The sequence below is a fragment of the Elgaria multicarinata genome, chromosome 18, assembly GCF_023053635.1.
Source record: "Elgaria multicarinata webbii isolate HBS135686 ecotype San Diego chromosome 18, rElgMul1.1.pri, whole genome shotgun sequence".
In the NCBI taxonomy this organism is placed as follows: domain Eukaryota; kingdom Metazoa; phylum Chordata; class Lepidosauria; order Squamata; family Anguidae; genus Elgaria; species Elgaria multicarinata.
Genome location: NC_086188.1, coordinates 6,649,944 through 6,672,016, shown reverse-complemented (window position 1 = coordinate 6,672,016; position 22,073 = coordinate 6,649,944). Strand labels below are relative to the sequence as shown.

At 45.9% G+C, this 22,073-nt stretch overlaps 1 protein-coding gene across 1 annotated transcript in view; it reads left to right on the top strand.

Annotated features, from left to right (window-relative positions):
- Positions 1-22,073, top strand: part of TMEM132D (transmembrane protein 132D) — a 95,882-nt gene that overhangs the window by 50,939 nt on the left and 22,870 nt on the right. The window contains exon 2 of the mRNA XM_063143692.1: positions 5,215-5,358. Coding sequence (XP_062999762.1) covers positions 5,215-5,358 — 144 coding nt within the window. The remainder of the gene's footprint in view (positions 1-5,214; positions 5,359-22,073) is intronic.

Below are 22,073 nucleotides of genomic sequence, written 5' to 3'. Positions count from 1 at the left end.
GCTTTTAAAACTCAGCTAAAAACTTTTCTTTTCCCTATAACTTTTAAATATTGAGTTTGTTCTGACTCTATACTGTTAGCTTCACCCCACCCGGTGCCTGTTTACACTTCCCTGTGCCTGTCTGCATTCTCTTTCCCTCCTTATTGTTTACTACAACTTTATTAGATTGTAAGCCTATGCGGCAGGGTCTTGCTATTTACTGTGTAATCTGTACAGCACCATGTACATCGATGGTGCTATATAAATAAATAATAATAATAATATTGTCACCTAGAGTATCACATATCTACCATCTTCAGCTGAGCCTGTGGTACGTTTTCAAACCTGCCTGGACTATGTGGGGTTTTCGGATCTTTGAAGCAGTGGTGGCCAGCTTTGGTGGTTCATCCTACGGTGCCATTTAATGCTGTTTCCTGAACTTGATCCATGCCTACCCTGGCCCAGGTGACTTAGACTGCCAAATCCCATGCACTCACCCTGCCACCATGGACCTGAAGCCTGACAACTTGTGGGTCTCATCCCCTGGCCCCTAATTCTTTTGTTATCTTGATGCTGTCATGTTCTTGCTAAGTAGGGATGTGCAAATTAGCAACACCTGAGGTCATCAAAGTCCTCCATCTTGAAGCTCATCCTGACTCACGTCTGAATCAGTTTACAATCTTCTTTCTTCCCGCATGAAAATCTGTGCATATTTTCATACATATTCTCCCCAAATATACACATCGATTGTGTCCATTGTTGAAGTGTATGCCATTTTCTCCCATTCATTAAGCATATTTGTGCACATTTGTTTTCAGAAGTACACATTTTCTCATGTACATTTTTCAGATGTACGTATGGTGCCCAATGCAAAAAAAAAAAATGTTGGTGTGTGTGTGTGTGTCTGCAAATCACATTACGAGCTTGGAAATATGCAGACTCGGAACACAGATTGCGTCTGAGTCCATGCTTGCTCTGGCAGGTGTGAAATCGGCAGATCCTGCCAGAACTGAACTGAACTGAATCTCTCATACATCCCTGTTGCTGATTCACACATTCCTGGCTGGGATCACCATTTTTGCACCTCTGGGGACAGCCACCAGAGGGGGTTATATCATTTGGGAGAGGCTCCCTTTGAGAACATCAGAAAGCTGGGAGTCCTTTGGACATAGCCACGTTGAAGCTGCTGATCTCATGTGCCTGGGTCACTGCATCAACAAGGGAGCCATTGTCATGTCTAACCCTACTGCCCCTGTTTTGGGAGAAGATGTTTCAGGTAATCATTCAGAATCAGATTCAGAACTAGGAGATGTAGCACCAGACACCAGCCAGCTTGTACCAGTGGGGGAGGAAGCTGTCACGGGCGATTCCCCAGCTGGGAGTCAGCCCTCTCCAGAGCTTATCTCCTCAAGGCCAAATCCTACACACTCAGTGGGAAGTGAGGTTTCTTCCGGAGGTGAGCGTCCCGACAAGCTCACTGATGCTAGGGTCTGCCGAAAGCTCAAATGCACAAGGTGGAAGGAAGGTGTGAGAAAGTTGGTTTGATTATGCCAGAACCTTCCTCCACACCAGGCGTTTGCGAAGTGGCTTCCTATTCTTCTTGAGCGGACAATTGTCTTGCATAGTTTTGCCTAGGGCGACGTTTCGAAGAGGTTAGACTCTATTCAGTTAGAAGAGATGTTTGTTGCTTAATAAAAGCTTTGTGGATTACTTAGCAAGCCTCATCGTCTGCCTCCAATCGAAAGCAGGAGTGTTCTGAGAAACACGACACCCAGTCAGATGAGTTCATCAGGAGTAGTGCCTCTCTGGCCCGGATATAAGACAAAGAAGCATCCCCTATGAAGTAAGGGACATGGGGCAAGCAACTGTGAGGGGTCACGGAGGTGATTGTCCCATGTCCCAATCATTGATGAATAAAAAGTAGCTAAGAGCCAGTCTAGGCCTTCAGTGGCAGACTCAGATGTCTGCTGAATGTCTACATGGGACATTCAGTTTTCTGAGAAACATGACAGCCATGTCAAGGGAGCCAACCACCTTCAGAGGGGACACAGCTCTGGAGCAGAATACCAGCCTTGCATGCATAAGCTCCCATGTTTGATCCCTGGAAACTCCAGCTACAGTTGCCAGGTAGAAGATGCTGGGGAAGAGACACTTCTAGTTTGAGAAGACTGGTGTCCTCCAGATATTTTGGGTTCCATCATCTCTGTTACTCATGTTGGCCAGAGCTGATGGGAGCTGCCTTTTGAGACCTTGCCCTATTTGCTGATCCTTGTTTGTGTTGACCACCTCAGAATTCTTGGATGCTTGGACTCCCAACTGCTTGGCTCAGACTCTGGAGACATGACTGTGGTTCTTAGCACAACCATCTGGGATGGAAGCAGAGCAGGTAGCCTGATGGAATCACTGCCAGCTAGGTAACAGTTGTGGAGAGCCAGAGGTAGCCAGGCTCTTGATGGAATAACCCTGTTCTCTGTCTCCCCCTCTACTGTACAATGGAATAGGATGGCTACTAGGCATCTCCTCTGCTTTGATAGTAACACCTACAGGAGCATGTGTGAGTTGTACATTGGTTGTGCCATTTTTTCTCCTTGAATTGTCTATAAGGATTGTCAGCATCTTTTTAAAAAATCCAAAAACTTATTTTTTAAAAATATGCTTTCAGAATCCACCTTTGCTAGATGGCCTCACCAAAACTGTTCGTTCTGTTTGAGATAGCCTCTCTCACAATCCCCTGCTAGTTATGAATGAGGAATATCATATGTCTTCAGAACAGTTTGGTATCATTTCACCATCTCCTCCTCCACCTCCTCCTCCTCCTCCTCCTCCTCCTCCTCGCCTCTTGAGGGAGGGATGTAAATTAGTGAGTGTTTCGATTCCTCATTCTTTAATGTGCTGGGAAATGACCCACAAATCTCTGTTGAGACTAAATCAGTATGGTGTTTTGTGCCTTCAGAATGAAATACATTCTGAAGGTACTTTCCCCAGGGGATCCTTAAGCCCCTTCATGCCTTGATAGAAAGGACGGGAGAACTATTTGCAAAGATATTCCACCCGCTGCTTAATCTGGTCAGAGTTCTCGTTGTTTCTCTTCTGCAGATGAATGAGAAATGCATTCTGGGTGTGGGAGAAAAGGACACTTCAAACCCAAGCAATAATCAAAGGGGGCTTTGTGTTTTATGAAAGTCTTAGGGCATGGCTAGATGAGGGGGGGGTTGAGGGCGATGATCTCACAATGTTATGATCGCAAGATCACTCCCCCTCAGTCTACACAGTACGTGACGTCCCAGGAGGAAGAGGACGTCATTTTGTTTTTTAATAAAAAATGAGTGTACGAGTGCTCATGCGCTCTCCCCACCCCGATGGGCTCAGAGCTTCTGAGGAGCTCTGTGGCTTGTGCCTGGTTCCCGGCTACTCACGGTTACTCGCAAGGAGCCAGGACAACAATGGGATTCCCGGCCACAAGTCCCACGGTCTCAGGTTCAGCCTGGGACCACGGGAAAAAGCAGGAAAAATGGGTAGGCTGATATCCCAGGGAAAGGGAGGGGTCATCCCTCCCTGCTCCCGGAATCCCCCTAGACATGCCCTTAGTTGACACTTGCTGACAAAATGCCATTTCCCCCTCCTAAGGTTCATATGAACCTCTGTAAGACAAGTTACTCTTATCCCCATATTACAGGTGGGAATGCTGACTCCGGCCCTACCATCAGGGAGACTGAGGCAAGTACCTCAGGTGGCAGATACTGGAAGGTGGCACCAATGTGTTGGAGGAGAGTACTGTGAGCCATGCAGCCTGCATTTTGAGGCTCTCTGGGCTTCAGGTGCAGTGGAAGAGGGTGTCCATTTGCCAGTGATGTAGAAAGATTTCACTGCCAATCCAGTCAGCTTTTGTCTATGGAAAGGGAGGGGACACCATCTTGTTTTTCACCTCAGGCATCAAAATGTCTTGGTTCAACCCTGGGTAGAAATAGCAATGCTGGCTCAAAACCAACTTTTGCCAGCCTTCCATTTGGATTGGACTATTCTGGGGTTGACTATCCTGGCACCCTAATGTGACAAGCGGGGCATCCTATGTGAACTCAGTGAAGCTTACTTGCAAGAAAACAGGTTCAAGGAACAAGCTGTAGTGATCACTGAGAGACCGGAGGTTCATGAATACGTCAATCTGTTCATACCTATCCAAAGGCTATGCGTTTTCATTCTTCTTTTCTTTTGAACTAGAATAAAGGAGTTCTGTTTCTTTAAGATGTTCAAAGAGTCCCCTCTTTTATCTATATCATATTAGATTAGAGAGACTGTCGCTTGCTCACCCAGTCCAAGAGACTGTAAGAAAAGTCAACTTCGGATTTCCTTCATTCTCAATCCCCAATTTATGTTCTCTTCCACAAGTAAAATCAGGTCAAACTTTAAAACCCTACAGCGTGAACTATTTAGATGAGAAATTGCCACTGGAGGGTTTGCGGGGCTGGAAGACGGCATTCAGAGAAACCAAATGAAATCAAGATCTACTTGTTCCACATGTGGACCTTGATTATTATTATTATTTCTTTAAAAAATCTTAAAATACTTTGGAATTCTGAATACGAATGAGAAACCATTCAAGAAACCACATTTATTCTCTCTTTGCCCAGGGTGAAAAAGCAGTAGTAACTTCAGAGGAGGCAATGAAATTACTTTTGATTTACACTAGGGTGCAACCCAGAGAGCATAATTCAGCCTTAATTATGTGCTTCAGAGGGTATTGATATAGCCTGAGCTAAGTTGTGCTAAATGTGTAAGTACTATCCAACCATTGTTATGAATGGATGCGGTATGACAGCCATGCTGTTCCAATAGATAAAAATCCAAACCAGAGAACAATTATCTTCATTAGGACCAATTTGTGGATTTGGGTGAATTTCAAAAACGAATTAATTTAATTGTGATGTCTTTGTTGACAAGCCAGGGTTTGTGACCAGGCAGTAAGCTATAGTTTGGAGTGGGTGTGCAAGGCATGGCTCATGCCTGCAATGGTTTTGCAGTAGGCTGGGGTGCTAAAGAAATGGAAAACGCAAACAAGCCACTCTAAACCACGGTTTGTATGTATGTGTGTAAGCTCAGACCATGATTTGGCTTCTAAACATTGGTTAGTACAAAACTATGATTCAGTCTTAATGTTGGTGTGGAACCTTTGTGTTGTATATGGAAATGTTGCAAGTTTTCTGCAGTTGGCTGAAAAAGGTGTGCCTTCTTTTTAAGGAAGCAGAGATCTTGAACACTGCCATTCTCACTGGAAAGACTGTAGCTGTCCCCGTCAAGGTGATCTCTGTTGAGGATGATGGAACAGTCACTGATCTTCTAGAATCTGTGGAGTGCAGGTCCTCCGACGAAGATGTGATTAAGGTAGGGCTTTATATTGTTGAGCTTTGCAAATAAATTTGCCCAAGTTTCTAGTCCACAACAAATGTCACTCTCCCCCAGGTTTCAGTCATAACCAGTCAGAATTCTAAAGGAGCTGTTCAAGGTGTGAAGCCACTGTTCTGGCTGAAACCCAGAGTGGCTTCCTTGCCCCACATGGGAGTCACCAGCCTCTGCTGGGTCAAGCCAAAGTCTCTTAGCGCGGTCTACCTCAGAGGTTTGTTGATAAGATCAAATGGGGCAACCCCATGTCTCTTGGCCTGCCTGAACTCCTTGGAGGAAAGCTGGGGTGTTTTTTTTTTATTTATAAAATGTAATTAATCTCATTGAATTGCATGGATAGAAGAGTTTGCCCATTACTCTGAACACCAGCCAAACTGAAAACGTTTAGTGGTGGCCTTAAGAACTTAAGAAGGGTCCTGCTGGATCAGACCGAGGGTCCATCAAGTCCAGCACTCTGTGGCCAACCAGCTGTTGACCAGGGACCAACAAAGCAGGACATGGTGCAACAGCACCCACCCACCCATGTTCCCCAGTGACTGGTGCACACAGGCTTACTGCCTCAGACAGTGGAGCTAGCACACAACCATCAGGTCTAGTAGCCATGGATAGCCTTCCCCACCAAGAAGGCCTTCTTTTAAGTCAACCTATGTGAGCCAAGGACTCGATGAACCAATTGCCAAGCAGAAACTCCCTAGGGGTTCAGAGAGGGGTTTTTCCCAGTCTTTCGACCTGAGACGCTTTCGGATCGAACTGGGCCCTTTCACCATAGAAAACAAATGTTCTGCCCCTAAGCTTCAGCCCCCTCCCTGTTAAAGTGACTCAGAGAACTGTTCTGAAGTGTGTTTCAACCTCCTTTTGGGGCCTCTGGCTCACGTTCAACCACGTTGTTTGCACGCTAATCCTTCCGTACATGAGATGAGTTTGGGCGGCTTTGATAAAATCTTGCACACTACATGAAAACCATTGCAGGGTTTCCATTTAGCTTAACTGTTACAGATCTGGCCAACACGCTGGCAATATCTGATTAAACACGCCTCACTCTGTGTCTTAATCCAGGTGGCTTTATAAATCTGCCACTGATTTGGAAAATGGGTTTACTGAATGTAGGTTTAAGGGGAGGGGGAGGGGAGGGGGAGGAGAAAGAAGGGGGGAGCACAGAGTCTACGCCAGGTCCTTCCGTTGCATTTCTGATCCACTTCTCTTTTATTTCTTGGGACTGGAAAATGTAGGGAAGGGCAGTGGATGTCAATCACTGTTTTGCTGTGATTGTCAGCAAGGGTTTTGGTCATGATCATTCTGTTCTGCTTCCATGTGAGCTTTTAATTTATTATTATTATTATTATTATTATTATTATTATTATTATTATTATATGTACTGCAATTTGTATTTTTCTGGTGGGCATTTTTCTTCGATGTGCATTTTTCTGCACATTTTTCGAGGTACACTCCCCCACCATCCCTAATACTTTACGTTGCTGAAGTGCTGGTTTGTGCACACCGTGCTGAAATATAGGCATGTCGTGCCGTGTGCACTTCTCCCTAAGATGCACATTTTGGTGTGCGTTTTTCTACATCAGAACACTCACAGAAATGGAAATTCTGGGATGCAGATCTGCCATGGCTTGCTGAAGGAGAGAGACAGGATGGGGTGTCAGAGAGAGAGAGACAAGAAAGGGGGGGTCAGAGAAAGAGAAGGAAGGGGTGTCAAAGAGAGAGGGGGAAGGGGGCATCAGAGAGAGAGACAGAGGAGGGGCATCAGAGAGAGAGAGACAGGGAAGGCAGGCAGAGTGAGAGATGGAAGATATGGCAGAAAGAGCAAGAGAGGGAAGGGGTGGCAGACAGAGGCCAGATCTACACCAAGTAGGATATAGCATTATGAAAATTGTTTGAAAACAGTATATGGAATGTGTCATGGGCCCCAATAGTTGTCAATCCACTTCAACGCCATTATGAAGCAGTAGTGTAGATCCTGGCAGAATGAGAGAGGGAAGGAGGTGGCATAAAGAAAGAGACAGGGCAGGGGTGGCAGACAGAATGAGAGTGGGAAGGGGATGGAAGAGTGAGAGATGGAAGGGGGTAGAAGAGTGAGAGAGGGAAGGGGTGGAAGAAAGAGTGAGAGAGGGAAGGGGTGGAAGAGTGAGAGAGGGAAGGGGTGGAAGAGTGAGAGAGGGAAGGAGTGGATGAAAGAGTGAGAGAGGGAAGGGGTGGAAGAGTGAGAGAGGGACGGGGGTAGAAGAGTGAGAGAGGGAAGGAGTGGAAGAAAGAGTGTGAGAGGGAAGGGGTGGAAGAGTGAGAGAGGGATGGGGTAGAAGCGTGAGAGAGGGAAGGGGTGGAAGAAAGAGTGAGAGAGGGAAGGGGTAGAAGAGTGAGAGATGGAAGGAGTGGAAGAAAGAGTGAGAGAGGGAAGGGGTGGAAGAGTGAGAGAGGGAAGGGGTGGAAGAGTGAGAGAGGGAAGGAGTGGATGAAAGAGTGAGAGAGGGAAGGGGTGGAAGAGTGAGAGAGGGAAGGAGTGGAAGAGTGAGAGAGGGAAGGAGTGGATGAAAGAGTGAGAGAGGGAAGGGGTAGAACAGTGACAGAAGGAAAGAGTGGAAGATAGAGTGAGAGACGGAAGGAGTGGAAGAAAGAGTGAGAGAGGGACGGGGGTAGAAGAGTGAGAGAGGGAAGGGGTAGAAGAGTGAGAGAGGGAAGGGGGTAGAAGAGTGAGAGAGGGAAGGGGTAGAACAGTGAGAGAAGGAAAGAGTGGAAGATAGAGTGAGAGACGGAAGGAGTGGAAGAAAGAGTGAGAGAGGGAAGGGGTGGAAGAGTGAGAGAGGGAAGGGGGTGGATGTCAGAATGAGACAGGGAAGTGGTGGCAGAAAGAGAGAGACAGGGCAGTGGTGGCAGACAGAATGAGAGAGGGAAGGGGATGGATGACAGAGTGAAACAAGGAAGGCGTGGCAGAGGGAGGGAGGGAAGGGGTGGCTGAAACTGAAAGAGAGGGACGGGGGTCTGCACACTGCTTGCTTCAACCCCACCCATCAATAGCATGCAGCCCTTAACAGACTAGCCCCATGGGAACTTTGCCCTCTATATAAACATGCCGTCTATGGATTCCTGGTTCTTTTCTAGCCCAATAAGTTCCTGACATAACCACAAAACACATCCCTTGCCGGAGGGAGGAAATGCATCCCAATGTTTTGGATTCCAAACACCATATGGCCTGTGCTTTAGCCACTTGTTCATAATGCTGACAGTTCAGCCTTGCTCTTTATTGCAGTCAAGCTGGCAATGGAATCAACTAATGGGTCTGTGGCCTGTGCTCAAATAGGGAACGAAGTCATGACAGCAGCGCCTGCAGGTTGAAAGGCATGCCTTCCAGATGGCCTTGAACCCATCACCCTGCTGTTTAGAGATTAACCTCTGCAAATATATATGGGGTTTGTGTCTCGCTGCATCGTTGCAGAAAATTCCATCTCGGTGCGCACAGAGGGGCAGAGAGCAGTGACAGCAAACAGAGATGGACAGAGGAGGCCTTCACATCTCATTAATAGCCCGGCTGAAATGTTTACGGCCCAAGCCTAGGCAGGTAATGGCCATTTGTGCGGCACGGCAAATCGGGGGAAGCTGTTCTAATGACCTGTTTTGCAAAGCTGTCAACTGGTCATGGTCTCTTGACGTCTTAAATAATTGGGGGTTTCTGGTGCTGATGGCTGCTGCTTCTGTTTTTAAGCGCATTAAGACGATTGTCGGTGTGGGTGAGAGCCAATTAGTGATCCTGGGAAAAGGAGGGTCACTGTTGATCTCAGTTTGCAGCGCAGCACACCAACAGTGGAAGCCTTCTTTTTTGCAGAAGTTGGATACGATCGGGCCAAATCCATCCACTGAGCAAAAGAGGAATCCGGAACATTTTTATCCCCATGGAAAGGGGTTTAATAGCAGCTTTGGGGAAACGGCACAAGGAGAAGAGGAGCTTAAACATTTCCCCAGCACCATTGTTTCCCCCTTAATGAAATTGTCCACCCCTCTAAAGCTGCTATTTTTCCCTTTTGGAAATGTATGTACCTCCAGTGTCATGATCCCGAATTATTATTTTTTGCCCACCCCACGGCAGATATATTGTAAAATGTAAACAGACGGGACAACCAATCAGGGAACCCTGTTATTTAATTTGGCCTTAAGAAGAATCCTATTTGGATGAAACTTTTGAAAGCCCTACTAATAGCACCGTCTTTACGCAATGACTATTTTCTGAAAGACCTCACATTCTCGGCTCGCTGCTGTGAAGTGTAAAGGGCCGTCTGCCACCTTCACTTCGAAGGGGGCATTATTTATAGCGCCTAGTGCTGATGACTCCAAGCCATCCTTCCAGTGCACCCATAATAGTCCCAATGCTGCTTTGTAAATGTGTTGTAAAGTTGCCACAATATGTCAGACAGAGTGCTGTCACCTCTACCTAAATTTAGGAAGGTTCTTGCTACACAGATAGGGTGCAATATAGCCACCGGGTCCCAAAAGTTTTGTTTGTGCTCTTTGGGACTGCTGAAACATCTTGTTAGCAGCTGAAGGCCCAGATAATGGTAGCCAAAGTTTTATAAGCTATAGGATGTCTTGGGACTTGGACTAGGAATTTGGATAGTGGACCGCAGACACCTTAAGAACATAAGAAGTGCGCTGCTGGATCAGACCGAGGATCCATCTAGTCCAATGCTCTGTTCACACAGTGGCCGACCAGCTGTCAACCAGAGAACCACAAGCAGGACATGGTGCAACAACACCCTCCCACCCATGTTCCCCAGCAACTGGTGCACAGAGGCTTACTGCCTCAAATACTGGAGATAGCATACAACCATCAGGGCTAGTAGCCATTGATAGCCTTTGCCTCCAGGAATTTATCCAACCCCCTTTTAAAGCCATCCAAATTGGTGGCCATCACTACAACTTGTGATGTAGTGATGGCCATCTTACGAGTTCCATGATTTAACTATCCGCTGTGTGAAGAAGTCCTTCCTTTTATTTGTCCTGAAACTCCCACCAATCAGATTCATGGGATGACCCCCTTGGGTTCTAGTATTTTGAGAGAAGGAGGATAATGCCTCCCTATCCACGTTCTCCACACCGTGCATAATTTTGTACACCTCTGTCATGTCTCCCCTTAGCCTCCTTTTTCCCAAGCTAAACAATCCCAGTGGTTGTAGCCTTCCCATATAGAGTATTCCGTGTGCCACAACCACACTCATGCCATTTGATAGGAAAGAAATTGGTAGCAACCCTTTGCTTTCTCCAAATGCAAAGGATTAAACAATGTGTCCAGCTCCAAGGAAGCAGAGAGGCCAGAGTGGGTATTGATGAAGCTTCCTAGTGTTCAAAGCCCACCCACCCCCCCATGTAAAAATAATAATTCTTCATTATACAAGCATTCAATTTGCTTGGAGTATCCTCCTCAATGCTTCCTTAAAGCTGTTCTGCACCTTTAACGAAACTTCAGCCTTGAGAAAACTTGTAGCAAATCCTTTATTATTGCCAATGACAAAATAATATGTGTGAAAACAGTCATTCTGCTTGGCCATAGAAATCCCTTTCCCACCACTTCCCTCTTCTGTTGACACCTTTAATTACTTGCTCGTTCTAGAAAGTACCAGAGCTTGACAGACTAAACTCAGACTGTATGTACGTCTGGAGTCTGGTGGGAAATGATGTACAGTTGAAATCTATGTAGAGTTCAGGCCCCTATAGCTGATGCATTCATTGAAAGATTTTCACAGGTCCTCCTTGTTATTCCATGGTGGCCATCTAAACAACACTCAGTAATTACTCAACCCGGAATTATTATGTTTTTCTGGTTGGAGAGGGGAGAAAATAATTGCATAAAGATCAGGACGAACCAAGAGAACATCCACTAATGGATATCTGTGCATCAACAGTAGCAACGTTGCTTTAGCCAACAAGTAACTATGAAAAGCTGTGTGAAGCCAAGCAAAACCTACATTTGGAATACATTGAGGAGGTTTGCATGCTTCTGATTTTGGGCTGGAAGGCCGGACTGTGATTTCAGTTTAGATGCAGGCCTGTTCGAAGGCCTAATCATTTTAGCATGATGTGTGGTAGCAAGACATGATAGCACTCTTCAAATGCTTGAAAGGTTGTCACACAGAGGAGGGCCAGGATCTCTTCTTGATCCTCCCAGAGTGCAGGACACGGAATAATGGGCTCAAGTGACAGGGAGTCAGATTCCAGCTGGACATTAGGAAAAACTTTCTCACTGTCTGAGCAGTACGACAATGGAACCAGTGACCTAGGGAGGTTGTGGGCTCTCCCGCACTAGAGACTTTCAAGAGGCAGCTGGACAACACTCTGTCAGGTATGCTTTAGGGTGGATTCCTGCACTGAGTGGGAGGTTGGGCTCAATGGCCTTGTAGGCCCCTTCCAACTCTACTCTTCTATGATTCTAAGGGACATCACATTATTTTGATGTAGGGTCATGGGGGAAAAGATGAGGAGCAAGATGAAAAAATGGACAAGACTCCTTGCATGGCAGCCATTTTGTAAGAGCTTTCAGGACACTTTCTCAAAATTCCAAATGTGCCCATTGACCTGAACAGTTTGGGGACCCCTACAATTAAAGGCATGGTTACCTGAAAGGTCAGCCTATGGCCGTCACTGTCCGCTGGTTTCAAAGGATTTTCTCAGGCTTGAAAAACCTGCAAAACCTGTTTGGTTTGAGGTGAGAGTGGAGAGGAATGAATGCATTCATGATAGGAACCAATGTCTCTACTTTACCACTTTCAAATCTCTTTTTTCTTCTGTCTTTCTCAAAAAAATCCCATGCAGAAGCAATGGTCTGCTTCCGTTCAGCACCATGGACAGCAGCCGGTTGAAGCGACAGCATTTTCTGGAAAACAATCTTTAAGGGCAGATATTGTCCTTGCACTGAGATTTGAATGCCCTGATAACAAATTCCTCTCCTTTAGAAATTAGCTGGTTAGTGTCATGAATGTCCCACCTAACAAAAAAGCCACATCTGTGTCTTCTATCTTGTCTTTGACACCTAGTTTTCCTGCACTTGTGTGAGCTGCTTAGAATAATAGAATAGTAGAATTGGAAGGGGCCTACAAGCCCATCAAGTCCAAAACCCTGCTCTTTGCAGGAAGAGTAGGGAGCCTACAGCACCTGGTATTCCCAGGCAGTCTCTCATCCAAGTACTAACCAGGCATGACCGTGCTTAACTTCCAAGATCAGACAGGTTGGTGCTATGGGTCTATTCGGAGAACTCTTTGATGTAAAGTCCTTTTGTCTTTGAGGGCTTTTTTTTTCCCTTCTGTTTGTTTTGGTCTTCTCATTCCCACAGGCTGTCTTTTATGATCGTCCTACCACACACACACTGACGTCTTTGACCGCCTTGATATTTGTTTAGTCCCTTTTGTTTATGATATTTAGTATCCTGAACTTCGGCCAAGGTTGGCCTTTGAATCAGATTCCAACCAGTTGAAATCAGTCAGAATGATACCCAGAATGTGTCCTGTTTCCATGAGGGCCAAAGCTGGAGTAGGGATGTCTGAGAATTTCAGGTCCGTCCACAAAGTGACGCCCAGAGTCACTTTGTGAACCGCCCAGAGAGCTTCGGCTATGGGGCGGTATATAAATGTAATAAAATAAATAAATAAATAAATAAATAAAGTGTTCAAAAATGCCCCCCGTTCCTAACCCCAAAAGCAAACAGGACTATTTTATTTATTTATTTATTTATTTATTTATTTATTGCATTTCTATACTGCCCAATAGCCGAAGCTCTCTGGGTGGTTTACAAATTTAAGACAATTCAAAACAAAACAATAGTATAAAACCATAATATAAAATACAATATAAAAGCACAACCAAGATAAAAAAAAAACAGCAATGCAAAAATACAAATTTAAAACACAAATTTAAAACAGCAAAGTTAAAATTAATTTATAGACTGTTAAGATACTAGGAGAATAAAAAGGTCTTCACCTGGCGTCTAAAAGAATATAGTGTAGGTGCAAAGCGAACCTCCTTAGGGAGCTCATTCCACAGCTGGGGTGCCACAGCAGAGAAGGCCCTCCTCACTTCCTTTGGCAGGTGCTCATGGAGAAGGACCCCTGAGGAGGACCTTAGGGTCTGGGCAGGGACATATGGGAGGAGGAGCTCCTTCAGACAGCCTGGCCCCAAGCTGTTTAGGGCTTTAAATGTTAATACCAGCACTTTGAATCGGGCCCGGACGGGGACTGGCAGCCCCCCACCCCCAAAAAAATTCTTTGCAAATTCCCAAACATGTGTTAACATGCACTTTGGGGGAAATGCATAATTTTGGACAAATGCACAACTTCTGCAAAGCAGGTGCTTGCCTCATTCAAAGTTTCATTTCTGGATTTGGAGAACTTTAGTTTATTTTTTATTTATTTTTACACATATTAGCATCGATTTCAGCCTTCCTCAACACGTTCCCCTCCAGATGTTTTGCACAACACATCCCGTTGGCTGATGCAAATTGTAGTCCTTCAGGGATTTGTCACCCAAGCAGAAGGGAATTCGTTCTCCTCTGAACAGTTGTCTCCACTGGGTAAAAGAACAAACAAAACATCCGCTGTCGAAAACACTGGTGACAGGGTGTGCTTCATGTTCATCAACGTCTTCTCATTTAGACAAATGAGTCCCCAAGGAAATCATTGCCAAAGGGGATGCAAAAATGGCATTGGTTGGTACAGAGCCATAAACAGTTGCCCAAGAGGACCGAAAGCTGATCTGCACATTGTACAAAGTGAGGTGGTAGACACATGCACCACACTAATTCAGATTCTAGATGGCAGCTCATGTTATTGAATGCTCCTCTTGCCCCTGAATGCTGTGTGAAAAGCTCCCCATGGTGAATGAGAGGGCAACACCAGTTTTAAAATCTCTTCACTGGGTGCCAATTAGTTTCCGGGTGAAGTATAAAGTGTTGGTTATCACCTTTAAAGCCCTACGTGGTTTGGATCCAGGCTACCTGCGGGATCGCCTTCTCCCGTACAATCCGCCCCGCACACACAGGTCCTCTGGGAAGAATTTACCCCAGCCAACAAAAACAAGGCTGACAACTATTACCCAGAGGACCTTTTCTTCTGCCGCTCCCAGTTCGTGGAATGGCTCGCTGGGAGAGATTCGTCAACTTAACAGTCTTCCGGAATTTAAGAAAGCCATAAAGACTGATCTCTTCCGGCAGGCCTACCCAGTTGAATTTTAAGATGCCTTTTAGTAATGTGCTGCTTTTAATAATGAATTAGTTTTAAATGTTTTAATTGGTTATATGTATTTTGTGGTGTTTGTATTTGTGGTGTGTCCCGCCTCGATCCAGAGGGAGAGGCAGGTAACAAATAAATTATTATTATTATTATTATTATTATTATTATTATTATTATTAATCAGCCTGTGCTCTCTGAAGCCTAGATGATTACACACAGAGAGCTACATATGCATCAATTTATTTTACAAAGGTGACATCTCTGCATGGCTACTCTTTCCCCTCCTTACTGTGATGTAGAGGTGCTGAACCTTTTCCACTCTGAGGGCCGCATTGAATTCAGGGAATCTTTCAGGGGCCACATTCTAGTGGTGAGTGGAGCCAAAGGCAGTAATGTACATCCTTAAGAATGAGCCCTAAAGGCTCTTCTCTGGTTTTGGCTGTGGACATATATCCCTTCCAGTGTGGTCCACCAAGTATGATCATTCCTCCTTGGGCTCCTGGTGGGTGTGTGGGTGTTGCTGGAGGAAATTCCAGCCTCAAGAAGGGTTTTTCCCTCCATCATGCTCACACCGCTCTCTTGTTTCCCTGGGACCCTATTTTTGCTAGGGCTGTGCACCGCCTCAGAAGCGGATCGGGGTGGTTCGGACCCTTCCGAACCGGATCCAAGGTGGTTCAAGTGAAAGCTGAGGCGGCCTGAATCCAAAGCCAAATGGCTCTGAAGTTTTGGGCCCCCTAGGTGCTTCGGAGCCAGACCCGGCCCCCCCCACCAGTCTCCTGACCTGCTGCCTCCATCACCGCTTCCGCCTTTCTTCTGGCAGCTTCTGGTGCTGCTGCCGGAAATGAAAGGGAGTAGGCCTCATGATTTTAAGTTATCCCACGGCCGACTCCCTTTCATTTCCAGCTGCACCAAAAGCTGCCAGAAGAAATATGACGGTGGTGACAGAGGCAGCAGGTAAGCCCCCCTTTCCCCCTTACCTGGGTGCGCTGCCACCGCTGCAGCCTACTTCAGCATCATCAGAGTGAAAGCCACTGGACGCAAGCCAGTGGCAGTGGACAGCAGATGCAGGTGAGTGGGGAAGGGGGATAGGTGGCTTACCTGGTTCCTCCACCGTCTGCAGCGGTGGATGGCAGAGGCACCAGGTAAGTGGGGAGGGTTTTCTGGGTACCAGCTGCGCAGCCAGCACCCAGAACACTCCAAGTCACTTCGGAGGGTCCGAATTTTGCCTTGGCTTCGGCACCGAGGCAGATCGGGAACCCCCGAGGCAGCCCCAAGGCAGTCCCAAGTGCTTCAGGGACTCTGGATCGGCCGCCAAGGTTGATCGGGGGGGGGGGGTCCCTGCACAGCCCTAATTTTTGCTACAATCCTGTTGGCTATAACCAGCTGAGTTTGCTATTAGAAGAACTGATCATGGTAGAAGGGGAATAAACCCTTCGACACCCCGTTGTAGCATTAGCGTTCATGGACTCCCATCAACATCCAGTATTAAAGGCCATGCCTGCTTCACTTCATAAATATGAAGCGGCAGCCTATGACTTAGCTGCCGAGATGATATTACGGAGTGAAATATGAATAATAGAGGAAATTGAAAAAGCAGAAGGGAAAGTTGTAATAGAATTGAGCATTGACATAAATATATATCATGAAAGGGAGATTGGGTTTAATGCCGGATATGAAATTCACAAACTGAAGGTGTGTGGGGGGGGGGGGGGTTCTTTTTTTTAAAAAAAAAAAAAAAGGCAGAAGATAATCTGCTCATCAGGTGAAGAATCCCTTGGGCTAAGCACGGTTCGACTTAGAAGAAAAGAAAAGGCATTATTGACTCCAACTAGATAACGCCTGTTTAAAATTGTATGAGTACTAACACGTCGTTCGGGGAACAGACTCCGTTCAAAGTTTTACATATGATATTTAGGAGGAAAGGGAGAAAATAGGAGCAGGAAGAGGTGGTATTCATCGACTTTCCTTTTCAGAAGGCATCCCAGTTTACCCTCTGCAAGCAGGGAACTCTCTCATTCATGTGTAGTTTGATAGGCAAAAGAAACGCATGGAAGAAGCAACCTTTTATGCGCTAACAAGATCTGAAGGCAGGGGAAGAAAAAGACACGGGGAAAGATGTGGAGACCAGTAATGGATGTGCCCAGCAGCAGATCTTGGGCCGGGAATGCATGTTGACATCAAGCATGTGTGGATTGTTTGAAGAATTTGAAGGGCAAGGGCAGCGGAAAGTTGCTTATTCCTCTCCCTGCAATTAGCTCTGCCCAACTTTCCTGCACTGAGCAGAGGGTTGGACTTGATGGCCTTATAGGCCCCTTCCAACTCTACTATTCTATGATTCTATGATTCTATGATTCTACGAACACCCTTACCTTCTTCTGGGATCACAGGAGCTGCTAGGACTAGAGCCAGGAACCTGAAGCCCTCCAGCGACAGTGACTCAGAGGAGGTGCCAGACAGTGATCAGCGTTTTGTGGAACCTGATAGGGACGGATCGGGACCCAAAGCAAGGCCCATTGGGTGGACATTCAACACTGGTTTATGGCTTTCACCTCTTCTCTAGGGGAGAAAACAACCTGGGATTCACAAATAAAGTGGCCTTCATTTCTTGCAGACATTGAATGTACATCCCCCAGTTCCACACAGGATGGCTTCAGAGACTAACAAATGAGTGTTTTGGAGTGTCAACTTGCATGGGCATCTCTAGGTTCAAAGCTGGAATGTTCAATTCCTTGCAGCCAGATATTGGCATTTATTTATTTATTTATTTATTTATTTATTGCATTTCTATACCGCCCAATAGCCGGAGCTCTCTGGGCGGTTCACAAAAATTAAAAACATTCAAAGTATAAAACAACAGTATGAAACCATAATATAAAATACAATATAAAAGCTCAACCAGATCAAAACAGCAGCAATGCAAACTTACAAATTTAAAACACCAAGTTAAAATGTATTTATAGACTGTTAAAATGCTGGGAGAATAAAAAGGTCTTCACCTGGCGTCTAAAAGCATATAATGTAGGTGCCAAGCGAACCTCCTTAGGGAGCTCATTCCACAGCCGGGGTGCCACAGCAGAGAAGGCCCTCCTCCTGGTAGACACCTGCCTCACTTCCTTTGGCAGGGGCTCGCGGAGAAGGACCCTTGAGGATGACCTTAGGGTCCGGGCAGGTACATACGGGAGGAGGCGTTCCTTCAGAGAGCCTGGCCCCAAGCCGTTTAGGGCTTTAAATGTTAATACCAGCACTTTGAATCGGGCCCAGACCTGGACTGGCAGCCAATGAAGCTGGAAAAGGACTGGCGTGATGTGGCATCCACAAATACATTGAACATTTTTTCCCCAAAAGTTAAAAAGGGAGAGAGAGAGAGAGAGAGAGAGATTGTTTTCTCATGACTCAACTCGATGAAACGTCATCTATATTGACGCAAATTCTTGTCTGGCACATAACAATAAGCATGTGTGAAGAATTAGCTGAATGATTGCCACCCTGGTTTGTTAGTGAAAGTGAGTGTAATATATCTAACGCTTCCCTCCTCCACGTCTGCCAAGGAAAAGAGCAAACAGGGATAGGTATGAAATTACATTTGCTTTTGTTTTCTAATTGGATATTTTGTCTTAACATTGAGCTGTCAGGCTCTAAAGATTTGGGTTCACCCTGGGACTCCATAGGAGAAGAAGCACTTCCTATATATTGAAGTCTCTGGCACCATGGAGGAGGATCCATACCTCAGTGGTGGACCACCTGCTTTGCATGCAGAAGGTCTCTGGTTCGATATCTGGAATCTCCCAAGGAGGGCAGGGAAAACTCCTACCTGAACGCCTGGGAAGATGCTGCCAAACTGTGTCAACAATGCTGGACTTGATGGGTCCATGGTCCAACTCATTGTAAGGCAACTTCCTATATAGCTGAGATGAAGTCCTTTTAATCTTGGGGGTTCTTTTAGACCCATCATTGTCACTTGAGGCTCAGGTGACCTCAGTGGCATGGAGCGCCTTCTACAAACTTCGGTTGGTGGCCCAGCTACGCCCCTATCTAGGCAGGGATAACCTGGCTTCAGTTGTCCATGCTCTGGTAACCTCCAAGTTAGATTACTGCAATGCGCTCTACGTAGGGCTGCCTTTGAAGATGGTTTGGAAGCTGCAGCTCGTGCAAAATGCAGCGGCCAGATTGATTTCAGGAACCAGAAGGTTCGACCATATAACACCTGCTCTGGTCCGCTGGCACTGGCTGCCTGTATGTTTCCGAGCCCAATTCAAGGTGCAGGTTTTGACTTATAAAGCCTTACACGGCTTGGGACCGCAATACCTGACGGAACGCCTCTCCCTACGTGAATATACCCGGTCACTACGTTCAACATCTAAGGTCCTCCTCCGGGTGCTTGCTCCGAGAGAGGCTCGGAGTGTAGCAACAAGGGACAGGGCCTTTTCGGTGGTGGCCCCCAAACTGTGGAATGATCTCCCTGATGAGGCTCGCCTAGCACCAACGCTGCTATCTTTCCGGCGCCAGGTTAAGACTTTCCTCTTTGCCCAGGCATATATGGCGGCACATCTTACTCACCCACATGTTTAGTTTTTAATCAGTTTTTAATGCTTTATGTGTGTATGTTCTGTGTTTTAGAGTTTTAAATTTTGTATACTTGTTTTTATCTCAATTTTAGAATTTCTGTAAACCGCCCAGAGAGCCCTGGCTATGGGAGCGGTATAGAAGTGTAATAAATAAATAAATAAATAAATAAATAAACCCAGTGGTTCTTATTTTTCATCACAGTTCAGTGGTAGCACCCCTGCTTTGCATTCAGAAGGTCCCAGAGCCGTGGCTGCTGGTCAGTGTCAACAGCACAGGGTTAGATGGACCAAGGGTCTGGCTCATTGTAAGGAGGTTTCAATGTTCCATTGTTAGAGCACAAACTTATCAGGCAGAAGGTCCCAGGTCCAACCCCCCATTTCTCCCAAGAAAGACCCCATCAGAAATGTTCCACAGCTTATGGAACTGTAGCTTTAGGAGAAAGGCTATTGCTTAATGGGTAGAGCACCTGCTTTCATAGAATCACAGAAAAGCAGAGTTGGAAGGGGCCTACAAGGCCATCGAGTCCAACCCCCTGCTCAATGCAGGAATCCACCCTAAAGCATCCCTGACAGATGGTTGTCCAGCTGCCTCTTGAAGGCCTCTTGTGTGGGAGAGCCCACCACTTCCCTAGGTAACTGGTTTCATTGTCGTACTGCTCTAACAGTCAGGAAGTTTTTCCTGATGTCCAGCTGGAATCTGGCTTCCCTTAACTTGAGCCCGTTATTCCATGTCCTGCACTCTGGGAGGATTGAGAAGAGATCCTGGCCCTCATCTGTGTGACAACCTTTCAAGTATTTGAAGAGTGCTATCATGTCTCCCCTCAATCTTCTCTTCTCCAGGCTAAACATGCCCAGTTCTTTCAGTCTCTCCTCATAGGGCTTTGTTTCCAGACCCCTGATCATCCTGGTTGTCCTCCTCTGAACACGCTCCAGCTTGTTCCATGCAGAAGGTCCCAGGTTTGATCCCCAGCATATCCAGGTAGGGCTGAAAAATATTCCTCTGTAAAACCCTGGAGAGCCATTGCTGCCAGTCAGTGTTGGCAATTCTGGGCTACATGGATAAGGCAGCTTCCTAAGTTCCTCGTCTGCTCACTGAATGCACAGATAAAGAACAATTAGAAATGCATACTTTATAAGAACATAAGAAGAGCCCTGCTGGATCAAACCAAGGGTCCATCTCGTCCAGCACTCTGTTCACACAGTGGCCAGCCAGCCATCGGCCGGGGACCAACAAGGCAGGACATGGTCCAACAGCACCCTCCCACCCATGTTCCCCAGCAACTGGTGCACACAGGCTTACTGCCTCAGATACTGGAGGTAGCAGATAGCCTTCCAGGCTAGTAGCCATTGATAGCCTTCTCCTCCAGGAATTTATCCAATCCCTTTTTTTAAAGACTTCAAGAGAAAAGATGTGTAGCAATGTGTATTCTGTGAGACAATACAGTCCAAAATATATAATTAAATACAACATTTCTTGCAGATTAAAAAAAAAAAAAACCCAGCACAGATGAATGTGAATAGACTTGCAAATGAACACATGTGAAACTGAGAGGGACCAGAAATAGATCGCTTTATCCATCCCTAATTAGTACAACACTGCCCCCACCCAAAAAAGGATCCCAATAGAAGAGGACATGTCATCACATTAAGATTTTGGCAGTACTTTATTGATGCACACCTGCACATCAGTAAAGCAGAGGCAGGGGTAAATTGTGGCCATAAAGTGCTTAATGCAATGTAGGTTGTACTTTGCGGTCACAATTTACATAGAACTAAGTGCTTTTATGGCCAAAATTTATGTAGAAGTGCTTTATGACCATAAATGCCCTAAAATACATTCGTTGTGGCTGTCATTTTCCCACGATAGGCTCACGGCGGCCGCCATATGCGTATCTTGCCTTTTGTAAAGTTGGAAAGACGCTCCGCAAAATCTGGCTGATATACCAGGGCTCCGGGGGAAATCTGGTTAGTTCCAAGTGGCCCAGATTTCCCCATGGTGGACCCCCCCCTTGGACCACGGGGTTCACTCTTCCCTAGCAGGAAGCTCGAATTCCTGGGTCCGAGGTTGGAGCATTGTCTTTGACCTCGGATCCAGGAATCAAAACTATCCCATGGCCCCCGGACACTGTCTAGGGACCATGGGTTTGCTCCCTTGATTTTTGAATGCAATTAAAAATAAAATACATTGCAGGGTGCACCCTTTGCAGGCTGAAGGCCCCAATTCAACTCTTTGCCTATCAGGTAAGATTTTAGTTTTAAATGTTTTAATTATATGTATTTTATGGCATTTGCATTTGTGTTGTACCCCACCTCGATCCAGACGAAGAAGTGGATAACAAATAAATTAAATTATTATTATTATTATTATTATTATTATTATTATTATTATTATTATTATTTCTGTAATAAAAGGACAGAATGAAGAATATCTGCCCCTCCTGAATTCCAGACCACAGCCCCGGTCGCCACGATACTCCAACCACAGCCACCCTTTTATTTGCAGTGAAGGGATCATTTTCCTTCCTAATAACATGCCCTGATGCACAGTCACTGCGCACTACTGTGAGAAAATGAAGGATTGAAATATATGCAAGATCTCTTTAAAGCGAAAGACAAGAGAATGTAAGCGGCAGCTGGGTCCTGAATAATTCAGATCCATCACTGCAGTATGAGTGAGTTGTAACTAACGGTGCCAAATTAATGACCTCTGTTAGGAATGAATTAAGACAAATAGACTTGGAACCTTTCTCATTCCTCTTTCTCGGGGGGCTGGATGGGGGTGGGTAGGGGGGAGAGAATGGTGTCATTTTGGGCCCAGGCCAGCTTCTGCCGGGAGTTGCTTGTTGGGGTAATAGAAAATGAGTGATGTGTCTTCGCATCAGCATTAGCTGCAGGTTGCCAATGGAGGCAGGGGGAA